The 24,357-nt window shown below is 48.3% G+C and overlaps 1 protein-coding gene across 19 annotated transcripts in view; it reads left to right on the top strand.

Moving 5' to 3' along the window:
- Window positions 1–24,357, top strand: part of Nfasc (neurofascin) — a 176,435-nt gene that overhangs the window by 65,801 nt on the left and 86,277 nt on the right. For 18 of the 19 annotated variants that reach the window (XR_008217892.1, XR_008217891.1, XM_052736929.1 and 15 more), the window contains exon 2: window positions 12,069–12,180. The exons of the other annotated variant lie outside the window; for it this stretch is intronic. Coding sequence is in view for 15 of the 18 variants with exons in the window: in XM_052736929.1 (XP_052592889.1) it covers window positions 12,069–12,180 (112 nt within the window). In the remaining 3 variants the exon portion in view is untranslated. The remainder of the gene's footprint in view (window positions 1–12,068; window positions 12,181–24,357) is intronic. 19 annotated transcript variants of the gene reach the window in all.

The raw sequence follows: 24,357 nt of genomic DNA, 5'->3' as shown, positions 1-24,357 counted from the left end.
TTTTCCGGTCAGCGTTGAAGAGAGGAGGGTGGCGAAGAGGGAAGGTCACATGACCTGAGTCAGTGTGCCCCAGCTTCAGCTCCTGCCTCCACCCTGAGTGTGTGATCTTGGGGGAGGCGATTCTGTTTTTCTGCAGAGACAAGGTTTTAAAAAATCATTTGAGCTTTAGTATTCTTATGACATGGGAGTGTTGATACACTGAATTCAGCAGCTACTGTGAATATGCTGAAATGCTTCAGGAAGTTGGATTGTTAAGTAGCTGGTACTGACATTTGAAGAGGAGGCAGATACCCATCCTTGTCCTCACAGGGTGTTAGGCTGATAATGTGGAAAAGGAGGTGGGGGGATCAGGTGTAGAAAATGTGCTTAATAAAGATGAGATTCATAATAAAGATGAGATTCATACTAGCCAAAATGAATAGTCTGTCTGAACTCGAGCTGTAGGAACAGCTAACTCATGTGCTCGGGCTGAGGGGGCTAAAAAGATAAATAAATGGGGGTGGTGAGAAGGCTCATGGGATAAAGCCCTCGCTACCAAACCTGACGGACTGAGTTTAATTCCTAGAACCCACATGGTGGGCGGAAGAGAGAACTGACTTCCAAAAGATGTTCTCTGACCTACACATGAGCGTGTAAGTGCATGTGTGTGCACACAACACACACACACACACACACACACACACACACACACACACACACACACACACACACACACAAATAGACTCGAGAGCTAAGGTCTGGAAAACTCAGAACCCAGCGGGAAAATGAGAGCTTAGCTTGGTAGCAGTACTGCGTCGTATTGAAGGCCATGCTTGAAACCCTAAGCACGGGGAGCGGCAGAGAGACCAGGGAAGCCAGCTCCTTCTTTGCTGAAGTGTGAATGCACTTATTTACAATGAATGGTTTTGGACCACTGTATCTGTCACTTCACTTGCTGATGGGACAAAATGCTTGATAAAAGCAGCTTGAGGGGATTTGTTTTGTCTCACCGAGGGTTTACAGTCCATCAGGGTGTGGTAAGGGCACAAAACCTCCTCGGTCAGGAGGCAGAGAGATGAATCTGGTGCTCAGCTGGCTTTTCTGTCTTATTAAGTCTAGAACCTCAGTCCCTGGGGTGACACCATCCACATTCAGGGTGGATTTTCCCTCCTCAGTTAAACCTGTCTAGAAACACCCTCAGATAAGCCAGAGGTGTGTCTTCTAAGGCAAATCAAATCAAATTGATAATGAGGATTAATCACCACAACCACTTTCTATAGGGTTAGCTCCGTTTTAGATTTCAGAGATACAGACATGAACAAAACAGATAAAAACCCCTGTCTTTCAAGTATCTTATATTTTCATGGGGAAAGACACAGTCAAAGATGGGGATGCAATAGTTAAGTGCTAAGAAACTGGCTATAAAATAAAGCAGGTGGGGGTTGGGGTGAAGGGTGGCAGGAGGATGGGGAGACTGTAGGGCTCTGAGGCTCAAAGGTAGTAGTAGGATTTGCTATTGTTCAGTTGTGAGAGCAGAGAGGAGAGGAGACACTGGACTCTCAGGGTATCACAGCACAGACTGTGTTTGGTAGGGTGCTGGAGAGAACTTCAGACTTGTCAGCTCCAGGATACTCATTAGAAATCCCACCAAAGGTGTCACATGGACAGGTGGCTGTGTGGGTCTGAAGGTCAAGAAGTCTGAGCTAGATTTAAAACTGGGGATTGTCAACATAAGGATGGGACTTAGGGTGCGAACACCCTGAGGATACAAGAGCAGGGTGTGTGTGTGTGTGTGTGTGTGTGTGTGTGTGTGTGTGTGTGTGTGTGTGTGAAAGAGGAGCTCCTGGGATGCAGCCCATGCTCTAAGCATCAGGGAATTGAGAGAAGAGGAGGATCTGGTACAGGGGATTGAGAAGGAAAAGGAGACCTAAAGGCAGTACTTGAAGTTGACAGTGGAAAGTATGTCAAAGAGGACAGAGTGATCATCCATGTTCATTCAAGAAAGATGGTGGCTGGGGGTTGGTCGTTCACCGTCTCACTAAGCACACTGACGTCCCTGGGTTTGTCCTCTGGTGTTGAAATTTAGCTGCCAGCATAAAGTAGCTGCCTGTTGCACTAATGCAGGTGCTTAAGCTACAGTAACTCCGCCCCATAAGCGGGTGATGCCGTTATCTGGGGAAAGGGTTGGTTACAGAGGAGGGCACCTTTCTTCTCTGCCTGTGTGTGTGCCCTCTCTCCGTGTGGTGCCCCTGCCAGGTTCCGATGCATCGTGATGCATGTCCCTGAAGCTACTTTCCTGCCAGGTCACGTTTGTTGAGTTGTAATTTATATCGAACGACATTCGCCTCTGTTGGATCCACAGTCCGATGAATTTTGCCAAGCCCACGTGATTTGGTGAACACCACTACAATCAAGATACAGAGCAGAGCATAGCCATCATTGCAGAAAGTTCTCATGCTCTCCTTTTTGTCCATCTCCTTAATCTGTTCCTTTGTCATTCATACAGTTCTTACTTCTATATCTACACAATAAGTCTCTTATTTGGATTAATTGATTGATTGATTTCTGCTTTCTGTTTTTCTTTTTTCAAATTGTTTAGGCAGTTCCGATTAATTTTTCCGTGTAAATTTTAGGATAATCTTGTCTATTGATATTACTAAAAATCATGCAGGGATTTTGATAAGGATTGCGTAAAATTAGTTTGTCAACTTGGGATTGATTTGCCTCTTTGCCGTGTTGAAGTCAAATTCATGAGCATAGTATTTCTGTCTATTCCTATTCTTTTTAATTTTTCATACGTTTTCTAAAGTGTTCACATAAGTCTTGTACATGTTTTGTTGTTGCTGCTGTTGTTTGAGACAAGGTCTCACTCAGTAGTTCATGCTGTCCCAGGACTCACTATGTAGCCCAGGCATGGCAAATCTTCCTGCCTACGTGCCCCAAGTGCTGGGATACAGGTGTAAACCACTCTGCCCAGCTTGAGTCTTTTATATGGTCTGTTTACTTTATACCTAAGGATATTTGAGGGGTTATAAATGATACTGTATGTTACATTTTTGTTTCCTTATGGTTATGGCTTTCCTGTAGAAATACAGTTAATTTTGTATGTTTATCCTATATCACACAATCTTGATGAATTCATTGATAGTTCTAAGAATGCTTTACTAGATACCTTGGGATTGTCTGTATACACCCTCATATGAAATTAGAAAGAGTTTTATTTCTTTCTTTATGAGTTTTGTGCCATGCATGTCCTTTTCTTGACTTATCACTGGCTGGGACAGCACTACTATGCTGAGTAACAGTGATGGAAAGCACACCTGCCTGTCTCCAACGAGAGGGACAGGATTCAGTTTTTCTCTACTCAGTATGATCTTAACTGTGGAGTTTTGTAGATGTTTGTAAAATAAAAATCAAGTTGAGGAAGTTTCTTTCAATATCTGTGTTTCTCACACTGTTTTAGACTCTGAATGCTGCCGAATTTTGTCAGAAGTGGTTTCTGTATTGATTGATATGGGCAGCTGATCATTTTTCTTTTGTCTGTTAATGTGGTGGATTGCACTGGTTCATTTAAGAGTATTGACCCATTTTAAAAAATATTGACTTGCCTCACTCAAGTGAATTTCATCTGTCTATGGTGAAGAATTGTTTTCATGTACCACTGGATCCTGTTTGCTAGTGTTTTATTATGGACTTTTGAACCTATTTTTGAGAAATACTGTTTGGTCTGCATTCTCTGGCCTCTTTGTTTAAGACTTTTGGGTCTGGTTTTGGTCTCAGGGTCACAGTAGCTTCACAGAATGGGTTGGAAAGTGACCTTCCTCTTCTACAGTCTGGAGCAGATGGCACAGAATTGAGTTAGCTCTTTTTATGTTTGATAGAACTCTCCAGTAAAACAGTCCGGGCCTGCAGCTTTCCTTTTGAGGGAATTTTAAAAATAATGAATCCAATTTTCTTAGTGATTATAAAGACATTCCATTTTTGTTGCATATGGGAGCAGTGGTGATTGTTTTTTGAGGTTGTGATCGGTTTCATCCATGTGTGTTAAGTCTGCGCATGTGCAGCATTTCCTGGTCACGCTGTTGAGGTTGTAGGTTCCATAGCGACATCCAGTTCTTTACTCGTGGTGTGGCTGTGTCACTTTTCTTTCCTTCTTTTTTCTTTCAAGACAGGGTTTCTCTGTGTAGCTTTGGTGCCTTTCCTGGAACTCACTCTGTAGCCCAGGCTGGCCTTGAACTCACAGAGATCCGCCTGCCTCTGCCTCCCATGTGCTGGGATTAAAAGCGTGTGCCACCACTGCCCGGCCTCATTTTCCTTCTTCTTTGCAGTTGTGTTAGCATTTTGGCGGTTGTACTGACCCTTTCTCTCCCTCGCCCCACCCGTGTGGATGTATGCTGTGTCTCTCAGCAACGCTCTAGCTGTATTCACAGAGTCCCTGCGTTCTATTTTAATTTTAATCAGTTCAACCTACTGTTTTTTTTTTTTTTATGCCTCTTGGAACTTTATCTTTGAACTGTGGACTTTTAGAGCTGTAGTGGAGTTCAAAATCAGTATGAAGCAGTTATTTTAAGTAATGAATGGAAGATTAAGTACATAATAAACTATAAAATGTGCATAATCAACATGGGAAAACTTCAAAAGGCAATTGAGAAGATACCAAAGGAAAAAAACTTGCACAAAATAAAATCAAGTGTCACATTCTTTCCTCACATATGTTATTACATGTATTTAGAGTATATAACATGATGCTGTGAGGTGAACACAGGAAGTAAGCTGGTTCCCATGGAGTCAGTTTACCATGTCCACATCTTACGTAAATTACCTTTGCGTATAAATGAATGAATGAATGAATGAGTGTGTGTGTGTGTGTGTGTGTGTGTGTGTGTGTGTGTGTGCAGGTGTGTGCTTGAAAAGCAGCTAAAATCTCATTTCTCCACAATCTTGACGGCAATGCAATATTATTAAGTAAAGCCCCTGCTCTTCACCAGGATTCTATCATCATCTTATTTACTATTTTATAGACTTTACACTCTATACCTTCCCCATTTGCATGACACATTCATCAGTATGTTCATTCCAAGATGGCTTATCATTTTAATATGATTCTAATGAAAAACATACCATGTAGTTTTCTTTTAAGAATCAGGGAACGTGGGTGCTAGGAAGGTACCTCATTCAGTGAAGTCCTTGTATAAAGCATGAGAACTCGAACCTGATCCCCAGCGTCCACATTAAAAGCTTGGGCATGGTGGCCCGTTCTTGTCCTCTCACTGCTGGGAAGGCAGAGAAAGGAGGATTTCCTGGGGCTGGCTGGCTGAGAGATCCTGACTGAAAAAACAAGGTGGATGGCCTCTGAGGAACGGAAGCTGACCTCTGCTTTCCATACGCACATACGCACGTGAAGAGAAATATGGGAATATGACTGTGTAGTTCATGTAGAAAAGGTTAAAAACAAGATTAAATAGGAAAATTCTGAAAGAGGATACAATCAATTGTAAAGCTAAAGTAAATTAAGTGGAGTGGTATCAGCATGAAGAGACAGAAGAAAGTGGTGAGGAATGGACCCAAACATATAGTGGAATTTAGCATCATGCTAAAAATATATTTTTTCTGTTCGATGATCTCTTACACATATGTAATATACTTTGGTCATCTTCCACATCCCCATTGCCCTCCCTCACACCCTCTCACCCACTCAACCCTTTCTTCTTTCTGGCAGGCTCTCTCCTACTCTCAAGTTCTTTGTTTTGTGACCACAGAGTTTAATTAAGATTGCTTCCGTGGGCATGAGCAACAGCCAGCAGTGATATCACCAAAGAAAACAACTCCAGCAGGCATTAACTTCCGGTAACCCCTCAGCTAGAGCTGAGGCCTCATGAGCCCCTCTGCCATCCGTGATGGAATGTTGACAGCCCTATTTTGTAAATGTGTTGTGTAGATAACCACAGCTTCGGCGAGTCCGCGAGCTCAGCATCCCTGTTAGGTCCAGAAGACGCGGTTTCACGGAACTTTCCCCCTTTCTCTGGGTCTTTACATTCATTCTGCTCCCCTTTCTATGATGTTTCCTGGGGGACTTGAGGAGAGTGATATGGCTGGCTGAGCACTGAGGTGTGAGCTACTCTCAGCATTTTGGCCAGTTATGAGTTTCGGCACTAGCTATCACCCACTGCACACAGAGCTTCTCTGACCCAGGCTGAGAGCAACGGATTTATGAGTCTAAACCTTAGAAGGCGGTTCAACAACATGACCCGTTAGCAAAACAACAGTAATAAGCTCCCCCTCACCCCAGTGACCTATGACCTCACCGGCCATGGACTTTAGACCACGTTTACAGTGCTAGGCATGAATTCCTCCCCATGGAGCAGGGCCTCAACTTCAGCCAGAGTGTCGTTGGTCACCCCTGCCCTAGTCACACCGCCGTTGTACCTGTGAGCGTGTCTTGCCTGGCAGGTTGGTCTTGCAGCTTACAGGACTCAGAGCTGGGAAGCCCTGTTGACGACTTCTCCCCTTTAGCAGTTTGCAGAGCACCTCCTGGACCTATGAAAGTTAACCAGTAAGGAAAAGATACTCATATTACGTCCAGCTTGATTTCTCTGTGTCCTGAAGTCTGCGTATGAATGTCTTCAACCACAGGATCTTACCATCTAGTTCTGGTGGGTCCACCAAGAGCAATGGAAATAGCCTGCATTGTTTTGGAGGATCCAGGAGTCCCTGACAAACAGCTGATAGGAAGGTGCCTTCCACTGGGTTTTCACTTACTAACCTGTGGCTTATGGGAGCTGCATTATCTACCTCTGCAGGGTACCTCCATCAAGTTCTTTTTAAAAATAATTCTATTTTTTGGGCTGGAGAGATGGTTCAGAGGTTAAGAGCACTGGCTGCTCTTCCAGAGGTCCTGAGTTCCATTCCCAGCAACCACATGGTGGCTCACAACCATCTGTAATGAGATCTGGTGCCCTCTTCGTGCATACAATAGTATATGCAGCCAGATTATATACTGTACAATAAATAAATTTTTAAAAAAATTATATTTTTTAATTGGCTTTAAAAAATGGTAGATTTCCAAATGACTTTTCCACGTGTCCTTCATTTTGGGTTAACTTTTCCCCCATCTCCTTTTCTCCCCATCCCTGGTTAAACCTTTTCACCCCACCCCAGTATTCTTGTCCATCTACTTCGTTATCATATATGACCTACAGTCTCTCCCTCAAGGTTTTAAAGACAATATTCTACTTCTTTACTGCTTTCTTTTTACCCACGTGTGTGAATGGGTGAGAGACGTGTGTGACTGTGTGTGCATGTTTTAGTGTGTGAGTATGAGCAGGCCATTTCATGGCGCACCTGAGGCCAGAGGAATGCCTCAGGTTGATCCTCAACCCCCAGCTGGTTTGAGACAGGGTCTTGGGGCTCACTGCTGTGTACACTAGGCCAGCTGGTCTGTGACTTTCAAGGATTCTATCTCTGCTCCCCATATCTCGGTTAGAGTGCTGGAATGAGAGGGGTGTGCTACCAGACCCAGCTTAACATAGGTTCTGGGGATCTCAACTTGGTTTCTCGTACTGGAATGGCAAGCAGCTTTACCCACTGGGCTACCTTCATTGACCCAGAGACAATATAAAGGTAAAAGGTGAACTCACTCTTCAATAACCAATGCTGGGACACAGTCTTGATAGCATTACCTTCTTCCCTCACATAAGTTCAAAGGAGGTTTCAGATGGATAAAAGATGAATCACAGAAAATGACAGGATCCAAATCCTAACAAAAAGCATGGAACTGTTTAAAAATAGCTTTGAATAAAGAAGGCCTGTGCATGACACAAAATAGTAATGAAATAAAAGATCCTTTGAACTAGGAAGACATTTTTTTCATAGCAAAACACTGCATGATATAGTGATTTTCATAGTAAGAATCCTTCAAACCTGTAAGAACAAACAGAACAGGGACAATTTAAAGGAAATGAAGATGTCCACCCCGTCTCATAGCAGGAAGAAAACCACAGAATAGATACCAATTTCTGTGCGTCAGACTGCCAGAAACGACATGACAGAAGCTAACGATGTAATTTGTTGGAAAGGAGAATCAAGCCCCTCCTGTACACTGTTTGGGAGAGTAAAGTGTCTTGTGATTCATGGAGAATAATTTAGCCAAATTCTCTACTATTCAAAGATCTCCATTCACGAATTGATCCTAAAGAGCAGGTGAGATGACTTGGTGGGCAAAGTTGTGCAAGCTTAATGACTGAGTGTGATCCTTGGGTTCCACGGTAGAGGAGGTGTCCTCCACACAACTACCATGGCACGTGTGTGCACACACTCACACACATCATGCACTCACAGAGACCCAATAATACATAAAATAGAAATATTGTTTCACTAAATTGATCCTAAATGCAGTCTTGCGAAGGCACGAATTCACATTTACTCAAAGACAAGTGTCAAAGCCATTTTCCATGTCCCTCTAGGCCAGCTGGTCTGTGGCTTTCAAGGATTCTATCTCTGCTCCCCATATCTCAGTTAGAGTGCTGGAATGAGAGGGGTGCGCTACCAGACCCAGCTTAACATAGGTTCTGGGGATCTGAACTCGGTTTCTCGTACTGGAATGGCAAGTGACTTTACCCAATGGGCTACCTTCATTGATTACAAGCCATCCAATTGTCCCTCAAGAGAGGACAGGGTGAGCACCTGCTACATTCACATCTTGTAACACTCAGCTTCTGTTACTGTGGTAGTTTTACGTAAACTAATACAGAATGATATCCAGGATATCTTTTACTGGGGTTGGAGAGCAAGGTAGGGAAAACATGCATAATATTTATTTTGTTTTTTTAAAAAATTATTATTTTGATTTCACATATGAGTTTTTGCCTGAATGTATGTATGTGCATGTGTACCTGGTGCCTGGAGATGCCAGAAGAAGGTGCTAGGTCACCTGGAGCTAAGGACAGTTGTAAACTACCATATGGATGCTGGGAACTGAACCCAGGTCCTCTGCAACGCTCTTAAATGCTGAGCCATATCTCCAGTCCCATCATTCATTTTTTGAGACTAAGCCTAAGGTGGCCTCAAACTCACCATGTAGCTCAAGCCTTCAATAGTGGCTTTCTTGCTCCACCTCCTGAATGCTAGGGTTGAAAGTGTGTGACCCTGTAGCCAGCTATTCTGTTCATCTCCATATATGTGCGCACAGACTCACTCTTAAAGAATGCACAAAATTTTGGCCAGCAACAGCTGAGTGCGTGGAAATTAGGAAGATGGATGAAGGCAGGCTTGGGAGGAAGATTTGCTAATAAAATCTATTTTTACAATGAATTCTTATGTATCTACATATGTAAGGTTAGCTACTCAAACAATAACTGAAATAAAACGTGGACTATTCCTTTACACTATGTGAACATATGTCACTGTGATTGGTTTAATAAAGAAGCTGACTGGCCAGTAGCTGGACAGGATAAGGTTAGGCAGGAGAGCCAAACTGAGAATGCTGGGAGGAAGAAGGGCGGAGTTAGAGGAGATGCCAGCCAGGCATGGGAGAAGCAGCCTGGAAAGTACATAGATGAGGTGAACCAGCCTCCAGGCAGCACATAGATCAATAGAAATGGGTTAATTTAAGAGTTAGTTAGTAATAAGCCTGAGCTATTGGCTGGGATTTTATAATTAATATTAAGACTCTGAGTGATTGTTTGGGAGTCAGCTGGTGGGACAGAAGAACTCCATCTACAATAAGATCTTAAACTGCCTCTGGAAGAGAAAGAAAGAGATAGAATGATAGAATGATATTTGTTCCCTGAGCACAGACTGTAGCTAGAGTTTTCCTGCCTGGCCCACAGTCAGGACAAATCTCTCTCACCCGCCAGTCCCACAGCCGCTCAGACCCAACCAAGTAAACACAGAGACTTATATTGGTTACAAACTGTATGGCCGTGGCAGGCTTCTTGCTAACTGTTCTTACCGCTTAAATTAATCCATTTCTATTAATCTATACCTTGCCACGTGGCTTGTGGCTTACCGGTACTTTACATCTTCCTTGTCCTGATGGCGGCTGGCAGTGTCTCCCTCACCCAGCTTCCTGTTCTCTCCATTCTCCTCTCTGTTAGTCCTGCCTATACTTCCTGCCTGGCCACTGACCAATCAGTGATTTATTCATTGACCAATCAGCAACACATTTGACATACAGACCATCCCACAGCAACAGACTGTGTATCCAGAGGGAGGAAGTGCAAGGGTAAAAAGCCAGGAGAGTTTGGAGTGTGGCCTTCTAGTGAGTGTGCTCTTGGGGCGCCGTGGAACCCCCAGTGAGGAAGCCTAGAGAATCTTCTGTAGCAGAGGGAAAGACAGTCCCCAAATAAAGAACATTTGCTGAAGAGAGATGGGGAACCCCTGCAGATATTAAAACAAGAACTCAGGGAGAGCCTGTTTTGGAGCTGGCTCAACCCCAGACATGCCTTCCTCCATCATCATCATCATCATCATCATCATCATCATCATCATCACCACCACCACCACCACCACCACCACCACCTGACATGCCTGGTCCTGCTGCTACTGGGGATCTTCCCCACCGACTGTGCCCTCCTCCAGCCCAGACTGCATCCAGAGCAGTAGCTGCTGCTGCCTGTGTGCCCTTTGGACCTCTAGAATCTGGGGCAATGCCTAGAGCTCACAGCAAACCCATCACACTCTCCATCCTTTTGGGACCCACAGTTTCTCTTTGTCATCCACACACTATCAGATGTAAAAATGTCCTTCCTGGAAGGCTCCCGGCCCTGGGTCAGATGGTTTGACTGCCCACTGCATTCAAAGTCTCACTTCTTACTTAACCCCCAAGTCTCATGGATGATGACACAAGTGTTGGTGGGTGTAATCTTACTCCTCTCCAAGGAGTATCTGTCTGTCTGTCTGTCTTCAAATCACAGCTCTTACTTGATCTCACAACAGTTCCATGAGGAAGAACTCATCTCTAGTTCTGAACCAGCAGCAAAATCTTTGATTGCAGGTTCGTTTTTCCAAGTACTTTTCTATGCATTGTCTTCTGCCTTCCAACAGGCAGGGAAATGTCCAGCCCAGGTGCACAGTGGTCCTCTCTGAAGAGGCAGCTGTGGATGCAAACAGAAGTGTCTGGATCCTTAGCCAATGGATTCTTTTGGTCGGTGTTGGTTGGTTTTACGGAGATGAGGCTTAACTGTGTTGCCCAGGCTGGCCTGGAACTCTCCACTCTTCTGAGTTCTGGCATTACAGGCATACACCACCATGCCTGGCTTTTAATGGATATTTTATACCATTTTATCAGGAATAAAAAAGGAGGAGCATCGATAACACTAAGAATGGAAACCAGTTCAGATTTCTTGGGGGGCAAAGGGACAATTCTTTGCTTCCTGGAGATACATCTGCCTAATAAAATAAAGTCAAATTACCACGTTTTAATTTCTCTATGTATAGCATTTTGTTTTCATTTTTAGAGATTTGAACTTCCCTGATGCTAACTAGTGGCCCAGTGGTCTCACTGGTTCACACTATCATATCGTCTCCCCATTTTGCAGATGAACATTTTGCTAGTAAACACATAGGTAAAGACCCACTCTTGTTGAGAGACATGTCGCATGCTAGAACTTAAAACTCCCGGCAATCAACTTTTTACAATGTGCTGTGGATTTGTTTATGATGAACCTGTTTGCTTTTCTGTAGGTAGGGAAGAAAAACGGTGGTTCTTCTAAGGAAGTTAGGAAATTAATGAGATATTTATGGGTAAATTCTCCCTTGAGTGTAGGAGAGAGAGACTCTTCCATCTATAACTTAACTCCTCTAGGAGATTGGGGAATTAGCAATTGGATTGTGGTGTCAGAGCATGAAGGTGTAATTCGTGGATGATAGAGCCAGTTGCCAGTCCCCAAAGCCAACATGCTTAAGCACCTTGCACACTGTCCATTTCTTGCAAAGTGAACAAAGACGCCATTATGTTCTTCGAAACTACAAATGGATGTTGACAGAGATGTTATTTTCTGAGTGAATTAACAAGTTCAAAAACCACAGTCTTCCTACTCACAGACCTGGAGTAACCCTAGGCTGCTTTTTTTGTGTTTTCTTTGAGACAGGTTGATTGACTTATGTGCAGTTTGGGAGCCTGGAGCTTTCTCGGCCTCTGCAGACTGGAGCAGAGCCTCCACTGGTGCGGCAGCCCAAAGCAGGCCGAATGAAGCAGAGAAGGTGCGCACGCACGGGACTCCGGACTGAGCATGAGTTGGAGGGTGGGGTGGGAGTGGACATTGTTACCCCCTCTCCTAAGCTCTTTAGCTGGTCCCAGGGATCTTCAAGGACTGGGCTCCTTCCTTCTCCCCGGGCGTGGAAGCCAGGAGTCAGCTGCAAAGCTAAGCCCTGAAGAGACCTGCCCTCCAAGGAGGCTATGCTGGGGCAACTCTGGCCCCTGCCCTAGGAGGGGCAGTCAGCTGGCATTAGTTGCTGTCATTGTCTCTCCTGTCCACCTTAGCTGAAAAATTGGAAAAGAGCTTTGTTAATGACCCTTACCGCTCTGCCTGGGCCCCCACGCCCCGGGCACTTCCTGAGCGACAGCCCTGGCATATGGGGGGGCAGTCTGAGAGCCCCTCCTCTGGGTGGGGCTCAGGGTCTTGGCAGATGGATGGGTGCAAAGAGCAAGGAGGCTCACAGCACTGAGGCCACACCCTGCATCCTGGGTCTGCATTGTTCTCTTCTGGAGTAGAGTTTCTGCTGCGCAAGAGCACCTGCCTTGCCCCGAAAGGCTGGAGGCCAACGCCCACGAAGTGAGGGCTTCGCTTGCATCAGAGCAATCCAGGGCAGGAGGCTGTGGGGGAGCGCGGCCGACAGCGGGCGGAGAAAGGTCTTTTTCTTTTTGAGTTTGGTCATCTCTGCCGCATGTCTTTCTTGTTCTAGTGTCCTCGGAGCCTCTGTCTCCGCAGAGGCTGAGGAGGCAAAGGAAGAGATGCAAAAGATGAGTGTGAAGGTGGCATGGTACGGGGATCCAAGTGGTCTCCACGTGGGCCCCCTTTGGGCTACAGAACTGTGAGCGTAGGGAACCCCTGGGGAGACCTAGCTGATTCTGGGGTCTTTTTTCATCCCACCATTGTGGAGAACTGAACCGGAACACGCCCCCTTTCTTTTTTTCTACTCTACGGGGGAGACTGACAACGAAAGCGGTGTTAGTTTCTTGGACATTGTAGGGGACAGTTCTCCAAGATGCAGCGGAGCCAGAGTTAGTTCAGCGTTCGGCCCCCACGGCCCTCTCCGGGCACTTTGTGGTTATCCTCCCTACTCCCTAATCTCCTCTCCTAGTGTCCCTTCCTGCCCTTCTCGGACCCAAACACACTGGAGCTTGGAGCCCACTGTGTGTGAGGTCCCTGATCCGAGCATGCTCAGTCCAGCTGTGTCTCAGCTGTGGCAGTCTAGCCGGCAGTCCTCAGCCCTGGCTCAGTTTCCCATCTTTCATCACGTTCATGGTGTGCCACCGAGGGCTGGTTTGCTTGCCATGACGTCGCACTGCACAGCCAGATGTAGTGAAGAGGAAACACTTTGCAAAGACTGACGGACACAGAAGAACCTGAGAGGGTGCACAGATGACATGGGAACAGACATATGACCTGTTGTGGGAAGAGGACCCGCCTGGGCCCTTGGCCAGTGACAGTGGTCATCCGATAGTGTACATTGGAGTGCTTCTGCATGTGGGGCCTTGTGCTCTGCACACACGCAGCTCCCATGTTCTCTCACAGCAGCCCTTTGAGACAAGACTCCTTAGTACTCAGCTTTCCCTGACGACAGACTCGAAGTCACAGAGGTTAAGGACTTGCCAGAGCCTCACCTGACAACAGTGTTATGCCTGCATTTGGGTCCCCGCAGTCCAGCTCTGGGTTCTCTGTGACTCACTTTAGGTTTGGGGCTGAGGGAGGTTTGAGCATGGTTTGTCCAGGTTCCATGAGAACACTGGGTGGGGGTTCTGAGCAAATGTCCACCGGGTCCCAGTTGTGACTGGGACTTGGTGGCTCCAGCTGGGAAGCCTTCTCGGGAAGGAGCCCTGCCCTTCAGCTCTCCTCTGCCTCTTCTGCCTTTGTTCTCAGCCCGCTGCCATCTGGAGCTGCCCCAGGCATCTGCTCCTGAGCTTTACCCTTTCCCTTCTCCTCCCCTCCCAGCAGGAGGAACCTTCCTGTGCCCAGCCCCTCAACTCATTGTCATCTGGGGTCACTCAGAGCAGACACCTGTCCTCTGACTCACGCAGGGAAACCACCCAGCTTCCCCAGGCCTTCAATTTCACAAATGCATCCATTTGGTTAATTGTACTCCTACCCCTAAGCCCCTCTGCCTGTCAGCCACAGCCAGCCTCCTCACCACAGGCCCCACAGACACAGTGCATGCCCAGGACCCGCAGCTGAGGTTACAGGAGACCAGGGCTGTACACTTCATTGGTGACAGACTTCCCAAAGTTGATTCTGGGCTATCGACATTTAGCCATCTTTGCCCACGGATGCTGAGACAGGCAGGGGTAGGTGTGGGGTGTGCTTGGCCGCAGTGACCTCTGGGACCTCGGAGATCCTGTTGTCCACCTTCTTTCTCCTTTCAATGAATCACATCTGGTCTCCTTTCAGCTTTTTACAATGTTCTCCTTTTGTTTTGAGCTGGTTTCACAGTGTAGTCCAGGCTGGCTTCGACCTCACAGTCTTCTCTCCTCTTTCTCCCAAGTGCTGAGATAACAGGCCCGCCTATCTTCCCCTGGGCCCTTTCTGCTAGCCCAAGCCCATCTCACTGGCAGAGGCTTGGGACACTGTGTCCCACCCTGAGTACTGCTTTCTAATAAGACAGCCCGAGACTGTAACAAAGCTTCCCTCCGCCACACACTTCTCACAACCAGACTCCTGGCCAAATGGCGCGACTGAAGACTCGGGAAAAATCTCCCCGTCTGCTGCCTCCCCCCCCTTTTTTGCAGCCCCCCTCCCCACCTCCTGTTTTCACATTTTCCTGTCTGTGGGAGCCTGCCTGCCGGGATGGCAGTTGGAGGCAGGCTGCTGTCTGCCTGGGATGTAAATGCAGAAGGCTGAGGGAGGAGGGTGGGCAGTTGTAGCCCCCCTCCTGCTGGCTTCTTCCTTTCCTTCTGTGCCCCACTTGTCACAGCAGACAGGAATTTAAAAAATGCAGTGGGGTGCCCGTCTTTGGGATATCCGCCGCAAACCCGTGATTGGCTCCCAATGGAAGTCCCATGGGAACTGAGTCCACTCTATGATGGCCAAAGGGCTGGGTCCTGGGGGAAGGAGCTGGTGGGAAGAGGAGTGTGGGCTGCTTTGGAGGCAGGTGTGTCAGAGCAGGAAGGAGGAGAGCGAAGGTGTAGTGGCTGGTCTGGGATCCTTCAGGGGCCTCCTGTTCTTATTGGGTGGAAGTAGATAATACCTATGCCCATAACCTGGCGCTGGTCCTAAGAGTGAATGGTGGCTCCTTGGGCATCAGGCCAAAGTGGAGTGGTCTGCACGGGCACCGTCTCACCTACAGATATACGAATAGATGTGAAAGCCCAGGTTGTCCAAAACCAGGCAGCAAAGCAGTGCTCCCGTCGTGACTGGAGGGGAGGATAAGAGTCTGGCATTTCTTGAAGGGAAGGTGTGTTGGAGGCTTGGGTTAGAAGCTCATGGCCTGACCTAACAACTGTCACAGAAACCCTGCAATAGAGAGTGTATACGCCTCTCTCCTACAGACAGGAAGATCATGGCTTTGAGAAAAAAATAGCAAGTACCTGCGTGGTTGTGGTAGGTCTGCAACTCTAAGCCCAGGCCCATTGTGTGCCGGGGAGATCACACATCACTTGTGTTTTGTTTTGTTTTTCTGAGACAGGGTTTCTCTCTGTAGCTTTGGAGCCTGTCCTGGAACTCGCTTTGTACACCAGGCTGACCTCGAACTCACAGAGATCCGCCTGTCTCTGCCTCCCGAGGGCTGGGATTAAAGGCGTGCACCACCACCGCCTGGCACACTTTTTAAAGTTCAGTCTCCAAGTAGGGATCTGGCATGTTCCCTCTGCTCTCTGTGGCCCCTGGCTAGTTATTAAGCTCATCTCGGTTCAGTTCTGCACTGACATTCACTTCTCTTATGGGCTGGGGACATAGAAGACATCTCTCTTGCTCACAGAAAGCTCATACTCTGGTGACTGAAGTGAAGGTCACCTCTCTTCCCTTACCCTACATTCTTCTATAATTTTGTCTAGTTTATTCTCTGCTAGAATCGACCTGCTTTCCAACTGGCTTTAGAACAGTTCCTGGCCTGTTCTAACTAGGCTTAGATTCTCCCACATGGGGGTGTGTGTGTGTGTCGTGAATAGAGGTGTCCTCGGGTGGACCATGGTCTGGACCTCAAATGGACACCCACTGGGCGAGCCTGAGAACCTACCATGCAGTGCTGGGTGTGGGGCACCAAGGTTTGGAACAGAGAGGACAAGGGGACTTTTGGAAAGGGAAAGGTGTCGCTGTCCTCGAGTCACCTTCCGTTTATCTCAAAACCTCACGCCCTCTTAACCTTTCATTTTCAGTTTTATAATTTTCTCCTTAAACAATCACTCACTTCTTTGGTGCCATTAATACAAATAGTGGATACAATTCCTTCCAACATTTGAAACCTGATTTGTAAATTTAATCATTCACTTTCCTTTATGAAGTATCACATTCTTTTCTAAAACAAAGCCCTCTATGTTCTCTTGTTAATGCTTTTAATAACTGCTTTGGTGAGATGTACTCCACATATTATAAATGTATCCCTGTAATGCATACAGCTCAATGATGGTTCACGTATATAGTGCCTTGCTAGGGTCTAGTGTCGGATAGCTACCAACAACTGAATTCCTGTAGCTGTATCACCATTCCTACTAAACCCCACAAGCTGTACCATTCTGTAGTTGGCTTTTTTTTCTTATTCTTTACTCTTTGGGGAACCTGCCACCCAACTCCCAAATAATCACACGGAGACTTATTCTTTCTTATGAATGACTGGCCTTAGCTTGGCTTCTAGCCAGCTTTTCTTAACTTATCCCATCTACCTTTTGCCTCTGGACTTTTACCTTTCTCTATTTCTGTGTGTATTTTCTTGCCTTCTTACCTTGTAGTGAGGTGTGTGGCTGGGTGGCTGGTCCCCGGCACCCTCCTCTCCTCCTTTTCTTGCTCTTCCCTCTCACATTCTTCTCCTTCTATTTATTCTCTCTGCCTGCCAGCCCCGCCTACCCTTTCTCCTGCCTTGCTATTGGCCGTTCAGTTCTTTATTACACCAATCAGGTGTTGTAGACAGGCACAGTAACACAGCTTCACAGAGTTAAACAAATGCAACATAAAAGAATGCAGCACAGCTTTGCATCATTAAACAAATATTCCACAGCATAAACAAATGCAACACATCTTCAACTAATATTCCAGACCACCAGTCATTAGCAGTAGGACTCTGTCCCCACTCTATCCCCAGGCCTGGGCAGTCACTAGCCTACTTTCCATGTCCTTGAATCCACTGGTTCTGGAGATTCCATATATACGGAAGCATGCAGTAGGTGGTCTTTGTGTCTGGTTTCTTTACTTAGCGAGACGTCATTGGGATTCATCCAAGCTGCAGTGCGTAAGCACTGCATTCCAATGAGTGGCTGAGTAACAGTCCGTTTCGTGGTAGACCATGCTTTGATTGCGTCATGCTGCCTCATGTGGGAACCCCACACTTTTGTTCCTGAGGAACCCCACGTCTTCCAATATTAATTCCAAGGATCCCCTTTTTGGTGCTCTACCTCCTGTCTCCACCTTCCATCCCATCTGGATCCCTCCTTCTTATCCAATCCAGCTCTTGAGCCCCACTCACCCTTGGGGTCTGTCACACAGGATTATTATCACTGTCTCCCCAGCCTTCCTCCGAGCCACTCCCTTTAATGATGGCCTGCTGGGGAGACAGCTGGAACCCTGCCTGCTCTCCTGATCCCAGTTGCCTTTTCTTCCTCATGATGAGAGACCCGGAGTGTCCAAGTGCTGTGTAAACTTTCTATTGGATGGTAGTCACCAGGACAGGGAGCCCAGGGGGAGAGAAGCCGGCTTGCGTGCTGGAGAGGCAGGGTCCGGCCCTTCCCAGCTTGCAACACTCCTCTGGAGCTTAGGGTCTCTTTTCCCTCTCTTCCCTCAGACCCTTTCCTGTGTGGCCCTGGCAGGCAGCCTTTGCAAGGTTAACCTCCCCGGTTCTTCAAGTGCTCTTTGGAAGCAGAGGCCAAGAGTGCCGCCTCACCCCGCCCCTCCTCGACCCAATCCAGTCTTCTTCCAGAGGTCTCTCCACCTTTCTCCTCCGTTGCTTGCAGTTCTGTCTCCCTGGGATAGGTTTCCTCTAGCCCTGGGTGATGGTTTGAGTGCGAAACGTTAACCCTGGGGCTTGTGCTGGTCTCCAGCCAGTGAGACTGCTCTATGAGGGTGTGGAGCTTTGGGGACATAGGGTCTAGCTGGCTAACATGGGCCACCAGGATGGACCCTCACTGCTACCAGCACGTGTTTTCTAGTTCTGTCCTTCAAAGGACAAGAGAAGAAACAATTATATATACATACATACATACACACACACACACACACACACACACACACACACACACACACACACACCACACACATAGTCCCAAAGAACTCTCGACAGCTGGCTGGATCGTAGCATCATCGATGAGGCCTAATGACTCTTGGTTGGTTTGTAGGGCTAAGGAACGAGGCCACCTGTATCCACTGGGCTTCCTTGCAGTGCCAGACTGGAATGTGCTGGGCTCCAGCTGGCCTTGGGTCAAAAATGACAGCATGAGGCAGCATTCCACTTCCTGTGTAAACAGGGGTAGAAATGCAAAGATGTCCATCCTGCTGCTGTTATAATGGCGGCGGCGGGGGGGGGGTGGGGGGGTGGGGGTGGGGGAATCAGTCTAAAGAGCCACAGTGACCAGAGAGTTAAGAGATAAGTGCAGACCCAGAGGATGGAGTCACAGTATAGAACACAAGTTCTGTGTCCCTACAGTGAGGGCCAGACCACCCCCATTCCAGGGGTAGCTGCTGCCCTTCTTCAGGGCTCTGGTCTTGCTGGTGGCCTGTGAGCAACACAATGGTCCTGGGCTGCTTTCCCACCCCAGGAAGTGTGGTCTGACTCTAGATGTTCCCCAGGTCCTTGTGGTTGTCACCTGGAGGAAAAGGTCACTTCTCACTTCCTTCTCTCCGTCCTCCTGCTTCTCCTCAGTGTAATAGCCAAGTGGTTCGGGTTTCAGGCTATAGATTTGTCCTGGTCGCTCCACAGGAAACAGTTGTTTTTCAGTCAGATCTCTAATGTAAATGCAGATGTCCTTCTCTGCCCCTTCCTAGAGAGAGTGAAGACTGCTGACATCCTTCCCCTAGTCCAGAGACCTCGGGGGCCTTAGCTGAGGCTTGTTTCCAGAGGCGGCAACCCTGCTTATATCTTAAATAGGAAGGAGTCCCTCACTCCTCCCCATCCCCCTGGCAATGGGATGGAGCCGAGCACCACCCCTTCCAGCACCCAGAAGGGAGTCAGGCTTGTACCAGGTTCCCTTAGCTGTGCGAAAATCCTAGATGACTGTTGGCCCCCACACAGGCCAGGAAGCTAGTGGCTGTACCTCCTGGGCTGGGGAGGGGGGAGAGGAGGGTGCTCAGGAAACAGGCAATTGAGTACCTCCCCCAACACGAGCAGGGGCCTGGGTGCGGTGCAGTTCCCGAGTCTTCCAGTAGGGGGGTAATTATTCGGGCAGACTGGCTTTCTCAGAGGACGCAAAGATGTGGGGATGGTTCATCTGTGACAAGAGGGAGAGTCAGTGGCACATTGCCAGATGCTGTCAGAGTAGGGAAGGCACACTGTTTCCTTGTCTAGTGTCATCATCTTCCAAAAACCCCGCTGCCTTTCTCCTCCTTGTTGGTGCTTTTGTCTCCCTGACACGTGGTGGTGGCCGTCTGTAGCTGACATTTTACAATCCAAGAATCCACATGTTGGCCTTAAATACTCGTGAGCCAGTTTCTTGTACTTGGGTGGTTGCCTGTCACTTCCCTCTTTGGTGTGAGAGGGACAGAGGTGCGAGTGGGTGGGTGTCACCGGGCTCACGGAGTGGGACCTCAGGTGCTCCAAGCCGACCCCTCTGCTTCGGGGCATCTTCAGGACCTAGTGTCGATGTCCTAGGGTGAATGGTGGAGACTGGACAGGTCACCTGCACACCTGCATCCCGGGAGCCTGTGAGGATGGCACTGAGGGCGGCCTTACCTTAGGTCAGACAGAAAGCTGAGAAGGAAGTGGGGGAGCACTCTGGAAAATAAATACATCTAGGGCGTCTGCTAAGCGGAAACAGGCTCTGCTTCTGAGGATGCCAAGTCAACACTGCCCAGTGACTGGTGCTGCCGCGCTGCTCCGCATAACCACTAACAGCAGACTCATCAGATCTTTTATTAATTGAGGGTTTATTAGGCAGATTTATTGATGGGCCAGATACCTCCCAGTAATAGGAAGTATCTGAACCAATGGCTGTGCAGCCAGCTCATAAGGATTTATCACGCTGTCCGACTACACAAGGAGACAAGATGTGGGCCTACCACTACTTAGTGTCTGCAGGACGCTGACGCGGTAACAGCCCTTCCCACAGGGCAGGAGGCAGTGACCACTGGGAGGAGCATGGGGTACACGGAGCCTGGGAAACGGCGGTGACAAGGAGGAGTCAGTGAGGACCTTAAACACTGGAGTAGATCAGCACAGTAAATACGGGCATGGGATTCAGGGATCAGAAAGGACAGGTGTGAGTCTGGGCTGGACAGGGGACCTGGGGTGCTCTGAGTATGGGTTGAATGTGAATGAGAACATGGACTTACCCCCTTCAGCTTTTTCTGGCAGACACAGCACACATAGTTCTTTGTCCTTCAAGAAGGGGAGGGAAAAAAAAAAGAAGGTTGTGGGTGAGAATGTGATTCTGGTGACGGCCTGAGCCACTGGGGTTTGTTTTCATGTATAAACCATTTGAGAATGCCATGGGTTCGTATTAGGAGTGGGTCACTTGTGTCCTCTGTTATCCAGCGGGGGAGGGCTTGCTTATCCATACAGAACTCTCCAGCCTCGTGGGATGAATCTGAGCCCTGGAAGATCCCCCACTCCATGCTCAGATGTGCCTCTGATCCCCCAATCCAGCTCCTTTCTAACTCCTAAGCAGCTATCACGATCAGCCTTGCTGCCTGTCTTTTTAATAGGAGTGGCTGGGGTTTGCGTTGGCACTGGGGGCTTTTATTATCTCTCTGCTCCCCCACAATTTCCTGTGGCAGTGATGTGTGAATGTGTTCCTTAGCTGGTTCTTGTAGTACTATTCTAGTCACTTGATTAGCTTATTCCAAGAGCTAATTGCTGGCATGTGGCCTCAGCTCTCTCTGTTGGTGTATCCCTAGGCATTAATTCACACACACATAGCCTGGGAGAGCCTGCAAGACTGTTATTCATGGCTCTGAGGCATTTCAAGTGGAACTTACCCCTCCGCGCCAAGCCCCGTTTCTCTGCATCCCGACCATGAGCACACTGGCTCCTCCTGTGTTCTCAATGCCAGATCCCAGCAGCAGCTAGCCCGCTTTCAAACCTGGAGCTCCCCATACCATCTTCTGTCGTCCACCAGCCAGTCATCGGAGCCTGCCAGTTGTGACCCAGGGATCCTCAAATCTCAGGAAGGCCACGGAGATGGGACAGACATCCTTCAATGTGGCACTCCCCCTCCTACCCCTCCCAGGTCACCTGTGGATCTGGAGCTGGCAGAAGGTGGTAGCACAAGGAGCGGAGACCTCTTGAGCAGCATCCCTCCTGGGCGGTACCCATTAGCAGGGGGATGCGTTAGGACCAAACAGCCTGCCGCTAAGCCCCACCCAGCTATCTACCTGCAGCTTATACCCTTGTGAACCCCGAAGGGTCTCTCTCAAGAGAAAGGGAACTTGTCTTCCTCAGCTGTCCCAGTGAAAGTCCCCAAGGACCAGCAGGTGTCTGTTCCTAAAGAGTTGTGGTGGGTTTGGCCAGGGCTGATTGTCTTACATCTTGGGTCTCACCTTGGAACTGGGGTGGAGTAAGACACTCTTAGAAAGGGTGAGAAATTCTCCCAGGAAGGGAGCAGTGCTGTGGATGAGAGGAGAGCCTGGATGCTGAGTGAGCACCTTGTGAGTGCTTACAGACATACTGTTGGTTGAATAAGATGCTGCCTCCAGCCACAGGGAACTGGGGGTACAGCTGGAGAGACAGGCAACATGCTAACACCAAGAAGTAGCATTCATTCCAGTGAGAATATCCCAGAATGCTTTGAGAGCACATACGATGAGGACCTCCTGCAGACTTGGTGGGAAGGAGTGGCAGGGAAGACTAAGGAAGCCTTCTGGGTAGAGATGTCGCCCCAGGACCTAAGCCTGGGTGATGGTGGGAAGGATAGCTGGCCTAGGCAGACTTGGAAGACAGCAATTTGTGTAAAAAGAGTGTGGAACCAATAGTGACCACCCAGAATGAGGACCAACAGGAGAACCCCTCCATTCCGAGCCGGATCAGGAGCCAGCCTCCATCCGTTGCATGGGGCAGGGCCCAGGGCAGGCTGGGCATGGGCAGGCTTCAGCGTGCAGAAAGGAAGGCTCTGAGTGGGTGGAAAAGCTGGAGGACGTCTTGGCAGCAGGGTGTCTTAGGTCGATAAGGAGTATACACAGCCTCGCCACTGGGTCCTGAGATGGAAGCAGAGCTCTGAACAGGGAAACTGAGATCACTGACTGTGTTCATCACTTTTCCATCTTTGTGACAAATACCAAGAAAGTTGACTTGAAGGAAGACTGGTTTATTTCAGCTCACAGTTTCTGAGGATGAAGTCCGTGGTCACTTGGTCTGAGAAGTAGAACAGCATGGCGGGTGGGGTGGAGCAAGGCTGCCGATCTCTTAACGAACTAGGCTTTGGGGACAAATCCAGTCATTAAGTGCCCATCCCAGTGGCATTCTGCCTGGGGAGTAGCTATGGAAACAGGATGCCCAGATTCCTCCCTTGGAACTGGCTCCTGAAGCTCGTCAAAAGAATGTTCTACTCACCTGATGTGATATTTAGGACCAAGGGTCTCGAGAAAGTGTCCGCTCCCTACTGAATACTTGGCTCAAAGTCCCGCAATGCTGGGAAGCGGGCTGCCCCAGGTTTCGGTGATACGAGGGTAGAAACTGAAGGCTGGCCTCACCCAGAGACTGAGGGGCCTAAGTGGTGCTGTGCTCCCACCCGGCCCCTCCACCCTGTAGCCAGAGTGGTCCTCATGCACGGGTCTCACCACCATGTCACTCCTGCTGAGAACCTGGAATGCCTGGAATATAGTTTTGGTGCCCCATGCTGGCCATCAGAGGCCTCTGTGAGGAGGCTCTTTGTCTCCCGGACAGTGCCATGTTCCTTGTCCATGTGCACTCTTTCATCAGCCACATTGGCTCCCGTCAGTTCCCTGCATGTCCCAATGCACTGGCTGCCACAGGGCCTTGGCACAAGCAGTTCTCTCTACCTAGGATGCTTTTTGTGACCCACCTTTACAAGATCGGCTCCTTCTCGCCACTCAGGTCTTAACCAGGTGTCACCTTCTTCCAAAGGCCTCTTCCTTCACACTCTCCCACCATCCTACCATGACGTCTTCTTTAATAAACTTAATTTTTAAAGAGCAGTTTTAGATCCATGGCAGAACTGAGTTGGTACATTGGACTCCCACACATTCCCTGACCCCAGCGGCAGAGCCTTCCCGTCCACGCTGTCCTTTGCTGGACGCCACTGATACTCCTGGAGTCACATACCGTTATCACCAGGGCACCCGGGGCAGCGTGAATCACACTTGGTGTTGTGTATTTCTTGGGTCTGAAAACTTTGTAATGATGTGGTGAGTCTACAGTCCACAAGCATGGTGTGACACGGATTCATGTCTCTCACCTCCTGGCACCCTCTGGTCTTTCTGACTACGCATCTTGCCCTTTTTGGAATGATATACAGTTAGAATTATTCACTCTGTAATATCCATCCAAGCGGCTCCTCCGACTTTTCATGGCTGGGTAGCCCATTTCTGTTCAGCATTGAACAATGTTCCATCAGCCTCGTGGGTCACAGTTAATTGATTCATTTGCCTGCGGGACGGCACCTTTCTGCGCCTGCTCAGCAGAGCTGCCACAGTGTGTGTGAGTGGATGGTGTTTTCATCCTTGAACTTAAGCCTCCTGGTCATTTCATTTTGGTCCTCTCCAGTTCATGTCCTGTTATCCCTCCTGGAAATGTGGGGTATGTGGGAGTGGATAAACCCTGTTTCCACCCACATATGAGTTCCCTAGCTCAGTGCCTGCACCAGGTGGGACCGCAGCGTCCATGAATGTCGGCTGCCTGCTGCCTGAAAGC

Source organism: Peromyscus californicus, unplaced genomic scaffold (genome assembly GCF_007827085.1).
Source record: "Peromyscus californicus insignis strain IS unplaced genomic scaffold, ASM782708v3 Scaffold_14__1_contigs__length_90479793_seg_2, whole genome shotgun sequence".
In the NCBI taxonomy this organism is placed as follows: Eukaryota; Metazoa; Chordata; class Mammalia; order Rodentia; family Cricetidae; genus Peromyscus; species Peromyscus californicus.
Note: the sequence above shows the minus strand (reverse complement) of the source record. Positions and strands in the feature narration are given on the sequence as shown.